Here is a 12493-nt window from a genome sequence, read left to right as displayed (position 1 = left end):
GAATGAACTACAATATTAGCCATTTTTAAGCTATCCTCTTTCATTTTATAAAATGTCCCTTTTGATGGGGTTTGATCTTATACCCCATAACGCTACAAACACTCCTATGAATTTGACTTCCAAACTTTCATGAACCAGACATACCATATTATATCAGCTGTCCACCACCAAAAGCAGATTCCTAGTGAAGTACACTTTTCATAGAATGGCAGATATTTTCCATAAATGCATGATACACTGCAATCTAGCATCCAGTTCCATTCCCAATTAGCATCCTCCTATGTCCCGTACTGAATTTAGTATGGATGTACGTTTTTCAACAAAACTATTTCTAATCTTCTTTCCTTCCAGATAAATTTTAATCATTTTTTTTTACTTTAAACTTGCACCCATTTTTCTAAGTGATTTATCTAATAAATCCACACCATACTGAACCAATTCCACGTCTGCAACCTTTAAAATTAAAGCATCAACACACTTTAACAATGTTGGTATTTTTATTCCCTGATAAATGTGCCACTTATTTTAAAATGGCACTAATTACTAAAATGCATTAAATTCAACTCAAGAGAAAGCGCTATGTCACATAATTATTAATTTTTACATTCATACCATCAAATTATTAATAGTTTGATAAATGAATTTTTGTACACTAACAAAAACAATGTGTTAACAAACCCATATTACAACTTGTTCATAAAGAACAAGATCAAACTCTTAAAATTAACCACTCTACCCTCTCCTTCCTTCTAGTTTCCTTCAATCTACTTTGTCTTCGGCCCATAATAGTAAGATTTCCAAGATAACTAATAATTTCTGGGTGTCAGAGTTATATGGAGAAACTTCACAAACTTGTAAGTTTTGAAAAAACGAAATGTGCAGTTTGTTGTGAATCACACATACAAGCCTCAAGTGATGTACTGAGGCAGTTTACTCATTTGCTGTGGAATAGACTGTTTTTTCTATTGCGCTCAATAGATTATATAACAAAATACTGCTAAAATGCCCCAATAAAATAAACAGCATTGTTTAAAGAGCAAACTTCTGTGTGGAGGGGTTCACTGCTGGGGACTTATCTGACAGAAGTGAAGCTGAAGGCCAGGTGTGGGAGGCAGCCAGAATTTTTACAAGCTGGATAGTTGCGGTCTCTTGTGCAAGACACAATTCCTCACTTGGGGATAGCAGAAAAGATAAATAAACTGGCAATAAACCCCCAAGTTACCCACTGGATTGCCATCTGCCTCACACATAGGCTGCAGATAATCAAAAGAGAGGGAGTTACCTCCACAAAGAGACCAGTCACCAGTGCAGTCCCCCAGAGTTCTGTGCTGGGACTCCTCGTTAGGGAAGGTTTGTCTCAAATAAATGGTGCCAAAATCATAGACTGAAACTAAATGTCAAAAAATACATTACTGCATCCTTTGGGACGTTGTCTACCCTAAGGAAATACCACATTGACACTAGGCCCCTCAATTGATCCAGTTGTTCAGGATTTGGGAACTTATGTGGACAGTGACCTGACTGACTAACGTGTCTTTTTTTTTTTTTAAACATTTTTATTAAATTATGTATGACATAGGCAATCATACATTTATATAAATGAAAACAAACCGCATTGACATAATTTGAGTTGCAAACACTATACATCATTTATAATCTATCCAGTCATTGCCAAACATTACATAGCTTATTCATATCCTGCATTCTTTTAAACCTCATTCCTCCTCTGCATGTACTGTTTCTACAATTCCCATTTCTTTTCTATGTAATGTGCTCCTACCCTTTTCTAAAGATCCCAATTCCAGTTGTTTGATCTCTGTTACTGTATTTACTACTAGTAAAGTTGGTTTAGACTTTGATTTCCATTTTCTTGTAATTGCGTTTTTGGCAACCACCATAATTAGACTCAGCAAGGCCTTACTATGTCTAAGCAATTCTGATTCTGTATCACAGCTCAAAAAATAATTTCCTTAGTTACACCAATTTGCTCACCCAGTATCCCTGACAGAGCAGTCTGCAGAAAATCTTTAAAGTCTGCCAACTCATTACACTCCCAGAAAATTTGTTCCCAGTTACCTCTTTCTTCCCCATCACACCTCCAACATGTCTACTGTAAGAAAGTCATTCTACATTGCACAGCTTATAGACAAAGGGATTGTGTCTAGATCTAGGGATATCACTGTCCCCTTTACTCAGCCTTCATGAGGTCAATCATTGAATATAATGCCCCCTTTGACATGTGTCTATCCAGACAAATACAACTAGAACGCCCACAGACATACCTTACTGAAAGGATACAAGGCCTAAACAATATGTCCCACATGGACTGAATTCAAAGCCCTGTCAGTATACTCCGTATCTTACAGACTGCAGAAAGGTAAGCTGTGTACGAGGCATTCTCCAACCCATAGCTGATGGATTTAAGGTACATCAGCAAGTCAAATGACATTAGAAATACTCTGTCTAGGGATCTATACCACAGCAACAGAACAGTTTGGATAGCAGCAATATCTTGCAGATAATACCACTGCTGTGCAACAGGCACCCCATCCACATAAAACAAAGTTCAACTCTGCCCATATTCAAGAGCAACTTAGATCTATGGATGGGAAACAGAAAATTACCACAGGACTGACATCTACACTAGTAATGGACAGAGGAAGCTCCTAAATGCTTTATTCCATGCATATGTCTCCTCAAATCATCTATGACATGATTCCTGATGTTCTCTTATTGGGGTAATATATAACTATTGACAATGGGATGGGTAAGGCAAATCTATGACCAAAAGGGATGGGTTACTTTGAGCACAAAAAGGGAAAATGGCTAGGTTTAAAATGGTCTGCAAAGGCAGCTAGTATAGTACTTATCTGTGAACCTATAAGACACAATCCACAAAGAATAAAGGCTACTACAGCAGTACAAATGTTAAGCATAATCAACAAAATGTTTAAATGGTGTCTAGGTAAAAAAACTCATGACCGGCTTATGAAAAAAATCCCACAAACTCTAAACTTAGCATGTATCGAGATGTCATCCCTTTAACCTAATACCATTACTGCCACGTGGTGAATACATTAAAAAAGACAATGACTGAACAGATTTTCTTAAAACTTCCTATAAACACAACTACACTACACAGGAAAGATATGACTTAAAAGTTCAGAAAGTCTACTGAAACTTGTTTAGAGGTGTGCAGAAACATTTACACATTTAAAATGACTATCGGTGCAGGCAGAAAAACAGTAGGTATAATGACGTGATGAACTATGTTTATTTTGTTACACAATATAACATCTGGTCAGAAAAAATTTGTAAAAGTAGTTAAAAGATAATGTATTATATAATTATTCCAGTTGAAGGAAATATGACCTAATAATGCAAAGATATCTGGGAGACATGTTAACTCAGTCATAATGGAGTACTATGAAATATCAATGGAGTGGGAATGTACTGATACAGACACCAACACGTGAAACACAAACTTAAAGGCAAATAAATAAATATGCAAATGGTCAGCAGTAATAGGACATATAATTGCAATACATTCAGTTCTACATTTATCATTTTGCCTCTGTCCTTAGACTTGCATTGGTGAAACTAAAAGAACTTCTAGAACTAGCTTGCAAAAACATGCCAGGGATGCTTGAAAATGGGAAAAGTAACGGTCCTGACACTGTACACTTTTTAAAATACAACGAACTGAAAATGAAATATTAGAAATGGATGTAAAGAAGCTATGCTCTTTTTACATTTTAACACAGAACAACATGAAGGTCTAAATAGTAAAGCAATGTGGAAACATCTGATTTAATTAACTGCTATGCTATTCACGACTTTAGCTACTATGGCATTCTGAACCTGTTCTTCATGTTATTCCTTGGAAGGCCTACTGCTGAAACACCAAGGAAAGGATATGCTCTGGATTTTGTTGTTGTTTTTATATATAGATATATATATATATATATATATATATATATATATAAAATGCAGTAAAACTATATCACACTAAACAAAAACACTGATAACTTTCAACACAGACATAAATACAATAAATAAATGTAGTTAATCAATCCAACTTCATTATTTTCTTTACTGACACTAAGCTTTATCTTGGGATCAATACTGAATCTTGTGCATTAGTCACATATGACACACCACTAACAGTAAGGAGAATCAAACTAAAGAACTTCAATTATCCATTTTGTAAGGAAAAATGAACATAGTTAAAACTGGGAATACCTCTGAAACATCTGCAGAACTGCTCATCAGACTCTGAATGTAGCTGTTCAGCTCAACTTTTCTTTTGGCAGCCACATCTTTAACATGGGTTCTTCCTAGTACAACTTTATTTGGAAAACTGAGGCAAAATAAAGTTATAACATTAAAATAAAATAAATGAAGAGGCAGAAAGCAGACATGACTATCCAAACAAATTGAAATGAGCAGAATGAATATGCAATATGTATCACTACATACCCAGGAAGCTTCCAAAGAGGAAATAGAATACTCAGTTTGTTATGTAGTTCTTGAAATTCATAAAATGTCCGGAAGATAAATACAGGATCAGTTTGCCCTTCCCTCAATACTCTCACTACATAAATCTAAAAAAAAGTAAATAAACAGATAAAATTAAATACACAGACAGATAATCACGCAGGCATTCCACTCATTTATTAAAGGACAGACTTACACAAATCAAACTACAGTACCAAAACTCCAGTTTTTAAGAAACTAATACTATGTCTGAGAAAAGCAGTGTGTATTATGCATGTACTAATCTATTAGTTTTTCTTCTTTGTATATACTGCTTGCTTACAACACTCACCTTACACGAACAACAAATCAGAGCAAGACATGAATTTTTGATATGAAGTAACCTTTCTGGATGGCATTATAACAGCATGGGAAACTTCTCACTATTTACAAAAAGAAGTTATGTACTCACCACAACGTTCCATGTTGGTAGTCCATCTCACCCTTCACTTTTACATATGGGTTCGGAGCCGATCCTTGGCTCCGACTCGGCCAATTTTCAAGCTTGAAGACTTCTGGTTGGCTCATGGCTAAGCAGGTATCCCATTGTGTACCAGTGCGATCCCCACACCTTGTTTGCTGCTCACTAGCGACAGAAAGAAATAGAAAGAAACCCCTAACCAACAAACAAATACTAAAGGGTCGCCAACCAAGAAATTTACAATGTTACCTCCAGATCTTCCAGGATGGGGGCAGGAGGGAGGGTTGGTAAAAATGAAGGGTGAGATGGATTATCAACATGGAACGTTATGGTGAGTACATAACTTCTTTATGTTAGGTAGTCCAATCTCTCCTTCATTTTTACATATGGGACAGCGTCCCTAGCACCTTATTCTTGGGTGTCTCACTGGAAGATACTTCTGAGCACCGTGGAGCCAAAGGATGCTCTACCCCTAGAAGCCAAATCCAACTTATGACTAATGAAGCCCACGTAGCTGCTGCACAGATATGATCAATTGGTACCCTGGCTTGAAAGGCTGCAGAGGTAGACAAGAAACCTGGTAGAGTGAGCCTTGATCCTGTGGGGTAAAGGTCTGCCCTCCTAACTGTAGATGAAAGCTATGCAACTCGAAATCCAGTTAGACAATGTCACCTTAGAAACTGGTAAGCCCAATCTGGAATCAGAAAAGGAAACAACTGGTCTGACTTCTGAAATTCTTTGGTCCGTTGCAAATAAAGACGTAGCTGTCTGTGAACATCCAACTGGTGGAAACAATATTCCGCTGCATTGCTATGATTGGGAAAGAAGACTGGAAAGCTCACTGGACTGGTTCAATGTGGCAGAACAACAAACTTTGGGAACAAATGAAGGGTTGGTACGTGAAGAAACCCGGTCTTTATGAAAAACTAAATAAGGTGGCTTAACAGACAGGGAATGTAGCTCAGGAACATGTCTGACTGATGTAATAGCTACCAAGAACACAGTCTTCCAAGACAAGTACTTTAAGGAAGCTGAAGGAGACTGTTCAAAGGGAGGGGATGTTAGTTTGGACAACACAAAATTTAAGTCCCAAGAAGCCACAGGTTCCTGTAAATGTTGTCTCAGTAAAGTGGCTCCTCTCAAGAAAGTTTTACATAACGTATGCGACATAAGGTTAACATTTTGAGATCCCAAGTAAAAATGTGAGACAACCGCCAATTGTACTTTGATGGTGGCTGTGGCAGATTCCCTGCTGAAAAAGCTCCGAAAGGAATTCTAGAATTATGGGAATGGGAGCGGTGTAAGGATCCACTTTCATTTTCTGTGCCCAAATAGAGAACCTTTTCCATTTACTGTCATACAGCCTTTCTGGTTGATGGTTTATGCGAGGACAAAAGAATATGGGACACTGATGACGAAACATCATGAAGCCTGACTAGAGATGGAACTGGAGCAGCCAAGCTGTCAATTTGAGGGTATGGAGAGAGGGGTGTAGCGAACCAGACATGTGGGTCAATAGATCTGGAACTGGGTCCAGGATCCAAGGATCGTCCAGAAGAGGCTCAAGGAAGGGGAACCAGACCTGACGAGGCCAGTAAGGAGCAATGAGGATTAACTTGCTTCTCAGTCGGTTGGCTTTCTGTATCACTTTGGGGATAAGATGTAATGGAGGAAAGGCATAGAGAAGTCCTGTGGGCCAATCGTGGACCAGAGCGTCTCTGGGTGCTTCCCCCGGAGGGGGAATTAGGGAAAAATAACTACTGCACTTGGCAATGACTAGACTGGTAAAAAGGTTGTCCCCATTTTCAGAAAATCTGTTCCACTATCTCCCATTTCAGAGACCACTCATGGGGCAACAAGATTGCCCGGCTCAGCTTGTCGGCTATCACGTTGGTTGTCCTCGGAATATGCGTTGCCACCAGAAAGCGCTGGGAAGAAATCGCCCATTACCAAACTTGCATGGCCTCTCGACAGAGTGGGTAAGATCTGGTACCACCCTGTTTGTTGATATACCATACAACCGACATGTCCGACTGTATCACAATCGTCCCTGGAGGAAGAATGTCCTGAAGTGTTGCAACGCCAGAAGCACCGCTCTCATCTCCAGAACGTTAATATGCAGACGAGCCTCGTGTTCTTGCCATGTGCCGTGGACAGTCCTGCCAAGATAATGCCCCCCCCCCCACCCGACCTGGGAGGCATCCTTGGTCACAGTGGCACTGGGTTGGGCAGGCACAAAGGGAGCTCCCATGAACAAGTTGCTGGGGGCTATCCACCAACGAAGGTCCTTTTTGCATGATTCCGTCAGCAGAATAGGGTGATTCAGCGGCAGATATTGGAATGACCACTGGGAGAACAGGAGCCATTGAAGGATTCTCATATGCAACCTGGCTAAAGGTATTAACAGATTGGTTAAGGCCATTGTTCCAAGAAGTTGAAGAATCCACTTTGCTTTGACCTTCCGAAGCGGGAGAAGTCGCTGAACTTGTGAGATGAGGTTTTGTGCTCTTTCGGCGGGAAGACGAACTGTCATATCCACTGTGTCTACCTCTTCGCCTATAAAAATCACAGATTGCGAGGGCAGTAATGCACATTTTTCCCAATTTATGGAGATCCCTAGTTGAGCACAAATCTGAATGGTGGCATCCCTGTTTTGGAGAAGTAGATGCCTGTTGGGGGCGGTCAGGAACCAGTCGTCCAAATACGGAAACACCTGGAATCCCTGACATCTCAGGTGAGCTGTCACTACTGCCATGCATTTGGTGAACACCCTGAGGGCTGTGGTGAGACCAAAGGGCAGAGCACGAAACTGATAATGGCTGGCTCCCAAGCCAGAAGCGTAGATATCTCCTTGACGCCTTGTCCATTTTTATATGGTAGTAGGCGTCTTGGAGATCTAGAGAGCACATCCAATAGTCTTCCCCTAACAACGGGAGTATCGACTGCAGTGTTACCATTCGAAACTTGTCCTTTTTCACGGATTTGTTTAATCTGCTGATGTCCAATATTGGCCTCCAGTCTCTGGTTCGTTTTGGGACTAAAAAGAACCTGGAGCAAGTTCCGGATCCTATCTGGTCTGCTGGGACGGGCTGGATGACTCTCTTTGAGAGCAACTTGTTGATCTCCACAGTTGACTGATCCCTGTGATTGGATGGAACATCTGGGATCTTCTTGGGAACAAACGGTGGAAGAGAAAAGGGTATGATATAGCCTCTGGTAACAACTCTTTGTACCCACTTGTCTTGGGTTAAATTTAGCCAGGCTTCTGAATACAAAGAGATAGACCCCCGACTGGCCCAAGAGAAATGCAGTTGGGCCTCACATCAAGAGCACTGATAAGGCCGCCCTCGAAAGGAACCATGGCCCTCTGGGACTTTTGGAATCACATCTTACCTCCCCTTTGACCTTTGGGGTATGGTCGAGAAGGGACAGTAAAACGGACTCCCACGGCAGAGAGAGTCTTCCCTTCCTGTTCAGACAGAGTAAGTGTTTCTTTCACCTTGGAACAAAACAAGGAGGAACCATCAAATGGGGCATTGGTGAAGGTGGACTTAAATGGCTTCGCAAAATTACACAAGCGCATCCAGGAGTGGTGCCTAAGTTCAACTCCTGAACCCGCTGCTCTGCTCGCTCCATCAGCCGCATAAGATACAAGCCGCATGGAGGAGTTAACTACTGAATTTAGGGTGGATAACTGAGCAGAGATCCTATCCGGGACTCCCTCAGGACAAGCACCCTGTATGGAATCTCCTAACTCCTTGAGGAGATCCCTCTGCAACCTCGTGAAATGAGTAAGACAGTTCAGAGATCGAAGTGTAAAGGCCGCTGAACTAAATACACACTTCCCAAATCTGTCCATCTGTTGAGACTCCTTGTTTGGCGGATGAAAAGAGGAAGAAGTCTCCAACTCCTTCTTCTTGGCTGCCGCCACCACCATGGCATCCACGGGAATGCCCTTAGGCAAGAATTCTTTTCCAGGAGGGGCAAACAGGAACTTATTTGGTCTTCTAGGGACTGGCTCCACGGCATCAGGAGTATCCCACACCTTCTGACTAACCAGATCCATTAGCTCGTCGAAAGGTGGAGACACCCAAGAGGCAGAGGGTTGAGACCCGAAAGCCTTCAGGTACACAGACTCATCAGAAGGGTTGATAGTGGGCCAGTCGCACCTCTGTTTAAGGATCCAATACCCACAAAGGAGACATCATCAGAGAACGACTTAGGGGACCCCACCGACTCATCGAGGTCAGTGTCCAATGTCAGAGACTCATCCTAGGAGTCAATATGCTTCCTCTTGCATACTCTCTTCAGAGAGGGCTCCTCAAAAGGACCTTCTGGGGAGGCCCCGGAAAAGTGGGAGCCACCAGCCGGTGGCTCCTGAAGTTGTGGGTCTCTGCCGTCTCCGGAGAGAGTAGGTACTGTGACCGAAGTGGGAGCCCTGGGGGGAGGAGTGCTTGTACCACTGGCAGGGGCTGTAGATTGTGACAGCATGCTCCTCATCACCTCAAAAGCAGACCTCTCCAGCTCCAAAGACAGTTTCTGCTCTGAAGAAAGAGAAGACAGTGCCGGAGCCCGAGCCATCGGCTCCGATATAGAAGCAGGGTCCGAGATCACCCTGGCAGACGCACCAAGAGGAAGGCTAGGAAACCAACGAAGATAGATTCAAAGCCTCCCCCTCGGCGCCGACAGAAGAGCTTCGGTCCCTGGACACGACGGACGGAGCAGAGTGTGTCGGAGCCGAACTTTGCTCCAATGCAACAGCAAGGGGAGCCGGAACCAAGGGTTCCTCCGTTGGTAACAAGCACTCTGGCTCCAAAAAACCAACATGGCTCGGAGGAGGAAACACGGATGAGGATAAGACTGGTTCGAGTGGTTGTGGAGTCAACTGGGTCGGGGCTAACAAAAATTTAGGCAGGGCAGACGACTAGAGGAGTCACAGTACTACCCTCTCAACATCTTCTTCCGAAAAACTCCAGGAAGATCTGAAAGATAAGGTTGGGGATCTTGACCTAGCAGGCACTGGAGATTTGACCATCAAGGAGACCGGTAGGGACTCTACAGACCGGCTCTGAGAAGCAGAGTCAACTATTTGCAAGGGTTCAGCAGTTGGCACCGAAGCATCTGTGACCGACTCTGAAACCACGGTGCTCCCCTTCAGCTCCAAAGACTGAGGAGTCGAGGAAGCAGGTTTTGTTACTTTGGCAGGCGGCTCCGAAACACTAGCCGGTGCCGGAGAAGGCCTTTTTGAACTTTTTGATTTTGAGTCAGATCTTGACTTCGAAGACTTAGACAAAGAAGCCGAAGAACCAGACAAAGCTTCCTCGAAGGTTGGCTTCAAAAGACCCCTGAGTATCAGTTTGTTTTTTCTCTCCTGCAACACTCTAGGAGAGAAAGCATGACAGAACAAACATGACTTCCAAATGGATGGCTCCCAAACAGTCGACACAGCTACTGTGGCCATCCGTCAAAGACATTTTCTGGGAGCACTTCATACATTTTTTTTAAACCCAGATGGTTTGTGCTCCTTGCTATCCTTAGACACTGCAACACACAAGCAACCAGAGGGGAACGAGAATGAGAAATGACTGAGGACTAGGTCCTCTAACTAAAATGGGTCTAGTCCTGCAGAAGAATTACAAGAGGACTAGGTCCTCCAAGATAAACAGACCTAGCAGTCACACAGGAAAAAATTTCAAATAAAAATACAGTGGAGTAGCACACGAGGACTAGGTCCTCTAAGTTAAATGGGCCTAGCCCTGTGAAGAACCGGGTCTTCTAATTCAAACAGACCAAGAATACCACAACACACACATGCTCAAAATGGTAGGAGCAAAATTAGCAACTGTAAGTAATTAAGACTTTAGCGGATCTCCACTAAAGACCACCAGTCAACAATAATCGCTTGACAGGAAAATAATCAATAGGAGCACCTATTGATTAAGAACAGCGAAATTGCCAAACTAACTATTTAGACAATAAATCGCAACTGCGCCTAACTACTGATACATAGGAGACCACCAATACTGGTCACACAAGGCAATTAAGGTAAACCCTAACTGTATACTTTCCAGAACAGCTCCACGTGGTCCTGCAGAGTGGTCCTAGCTACAGAGAACTGAGAAAAGCGACTACTTTCCAGATTTAAGTATTTTTTTCTGTTTTTTACCTGGAATACCTTCTCTTGCTTATTTTAAACAAGCTTATACTGTTTTTTTAACTGTTTGCTGCATTTTATAGTATCTGCACTTAAAAGTTTACCTGGTCGAAAATTAATCGAAAATCTGTGTTTGTTTAATTTAACTATTGAGGCTGCCCACTAAAGTGTGCTAGCCTGTGTAACTGATTTATTGCTGCCTTCTGTATTTCTGAGTGTTTTCTATCTAAAAACAAACAAAAAAAAGAATCCTTTTCCCGCCTCTCCTCGACTAGTTTAGGCCAGTTTACAGGCTTTGCTGTATTCTGGGCTGTGGTGTAGTTCCTGTGTTGTCCATTACCTTACTTGGAAAAGAAGGAAGTTTCTTTGCTCACCAGTGGGAGTGGGGAGCCTTGAGCAGCCTATCTGTCCCTGAAGGAAGTGACCTCAGCACAAGAGCTGTATTAATTGGTTGTTTTGGACCATTTCTAGCTCTTTTCAAGTTCTCTGTTTAAAATCCGCATTAGTGCGGCTTTGCGCGATTGTGCGTGGTTAAACAGGGTTAAACTTTTCCTGGCTCCGCCAAGTCTGCTCTTCAAATTTTCCCTTAGAAAGCTCTACTCTTAGAATAACCAGTCTACTCGTTATATTATAAGCATAGCACTTGTTCTCTAAGCTACTCTTATAAGCAAGCACTCTCAAACTCAAGTAGCACTACATCCACCTACCACCCCAACCACTTCCCTTAAAGGCACAGCACTCTCTTATAATATTCTAGCATGTCGAGTGGTAGATTGCTAGCATCTTCTCCTGCTCAGCTGGTTAATCTGGGAATCTTGAGACAATGCTATAATTGTCTCATGTACACAGACAACCCTCTCCTCCTCCCAACAAACACAAATACATGTGAGAGATGCAACTATACAGCCAAACTGGAGGCTGAACTCTCTCAACTCAGGACTGGCAAGACCAGACAGGAGGAGAAGGTAACCACACACACAACAAACCCAGTCACACATAGACCTACCCCAACTGCAAATCAAGCACATAACACAAAAACATACTCAGAGGCTCTATTAAAAAACTTACCAAAACAACAGAGGCTCCCAAAGCAGACACCCAAAAATCCACCACCTCAAAACTTAACACATGCAACACATACTTCAATAAATCGGTGTGTCAATAAATCACAGCCCTTAAAGCCAAACACTATGCCTGCTACACTAGTGATAGGTGACTCTATAGTCAGACACACTGACGTCCCACTTACCAGGCTGAGCAAGGAGAGGGTAACGGTAAGCTGCCTATCGGGGGCTAGGATCCACCATGTAACACATGCACTCAGGTCACTCAAAAGCACATACAAATATGACTCCGTCATTGTCCATGCCGGTGTGAATGAC

The 12493-nt window shown here is 42.3% G+C and overlaps 1 protein-coding gene across 1 annotated transcript in view; it reads right to left on the bottom strand.

Moving 5' to 3' along the window:
- Positions 1-12493, bottom strand: part of PIK3C2A (phosphatidylinositol-4-phosphate 3-kinase catalytic subunit type 2 alpha) — a gene marked incomplete in the record, with an annotated part of 1553204 nt that overhangs the window by 253076 nt on the left and 1287635 nt on the right. The window contains 2 exon segments of the mRNA XM_044082088.1: positions 4243-4360; positions 4480-4604. Of these exon segments, the coding sequence (XP_043938023.1) occupies positions 4243-4360; positions 4480-4604 (243 nt within the window).

This window comes from Protopterus annectens, chromosome 9.part0 (assembly GCF_019279795.1).
Source record: "Protopterus annectens isolate FY-2018-M chromosome 9.part0, PAN1.0, whole genome shotgun sequence".
Classification (NCBI taxonomy): Eukaryota; Metazoa; Chordata; order Ceratodontiformes; family Protopteridae; genus Protopterus; species Protopterus annectens.
The sequence above is the reverse complement of the archived record's forward strand: the minus strand, read 5'-3'. Positions and strand labels throughout refer to the sequence as shown.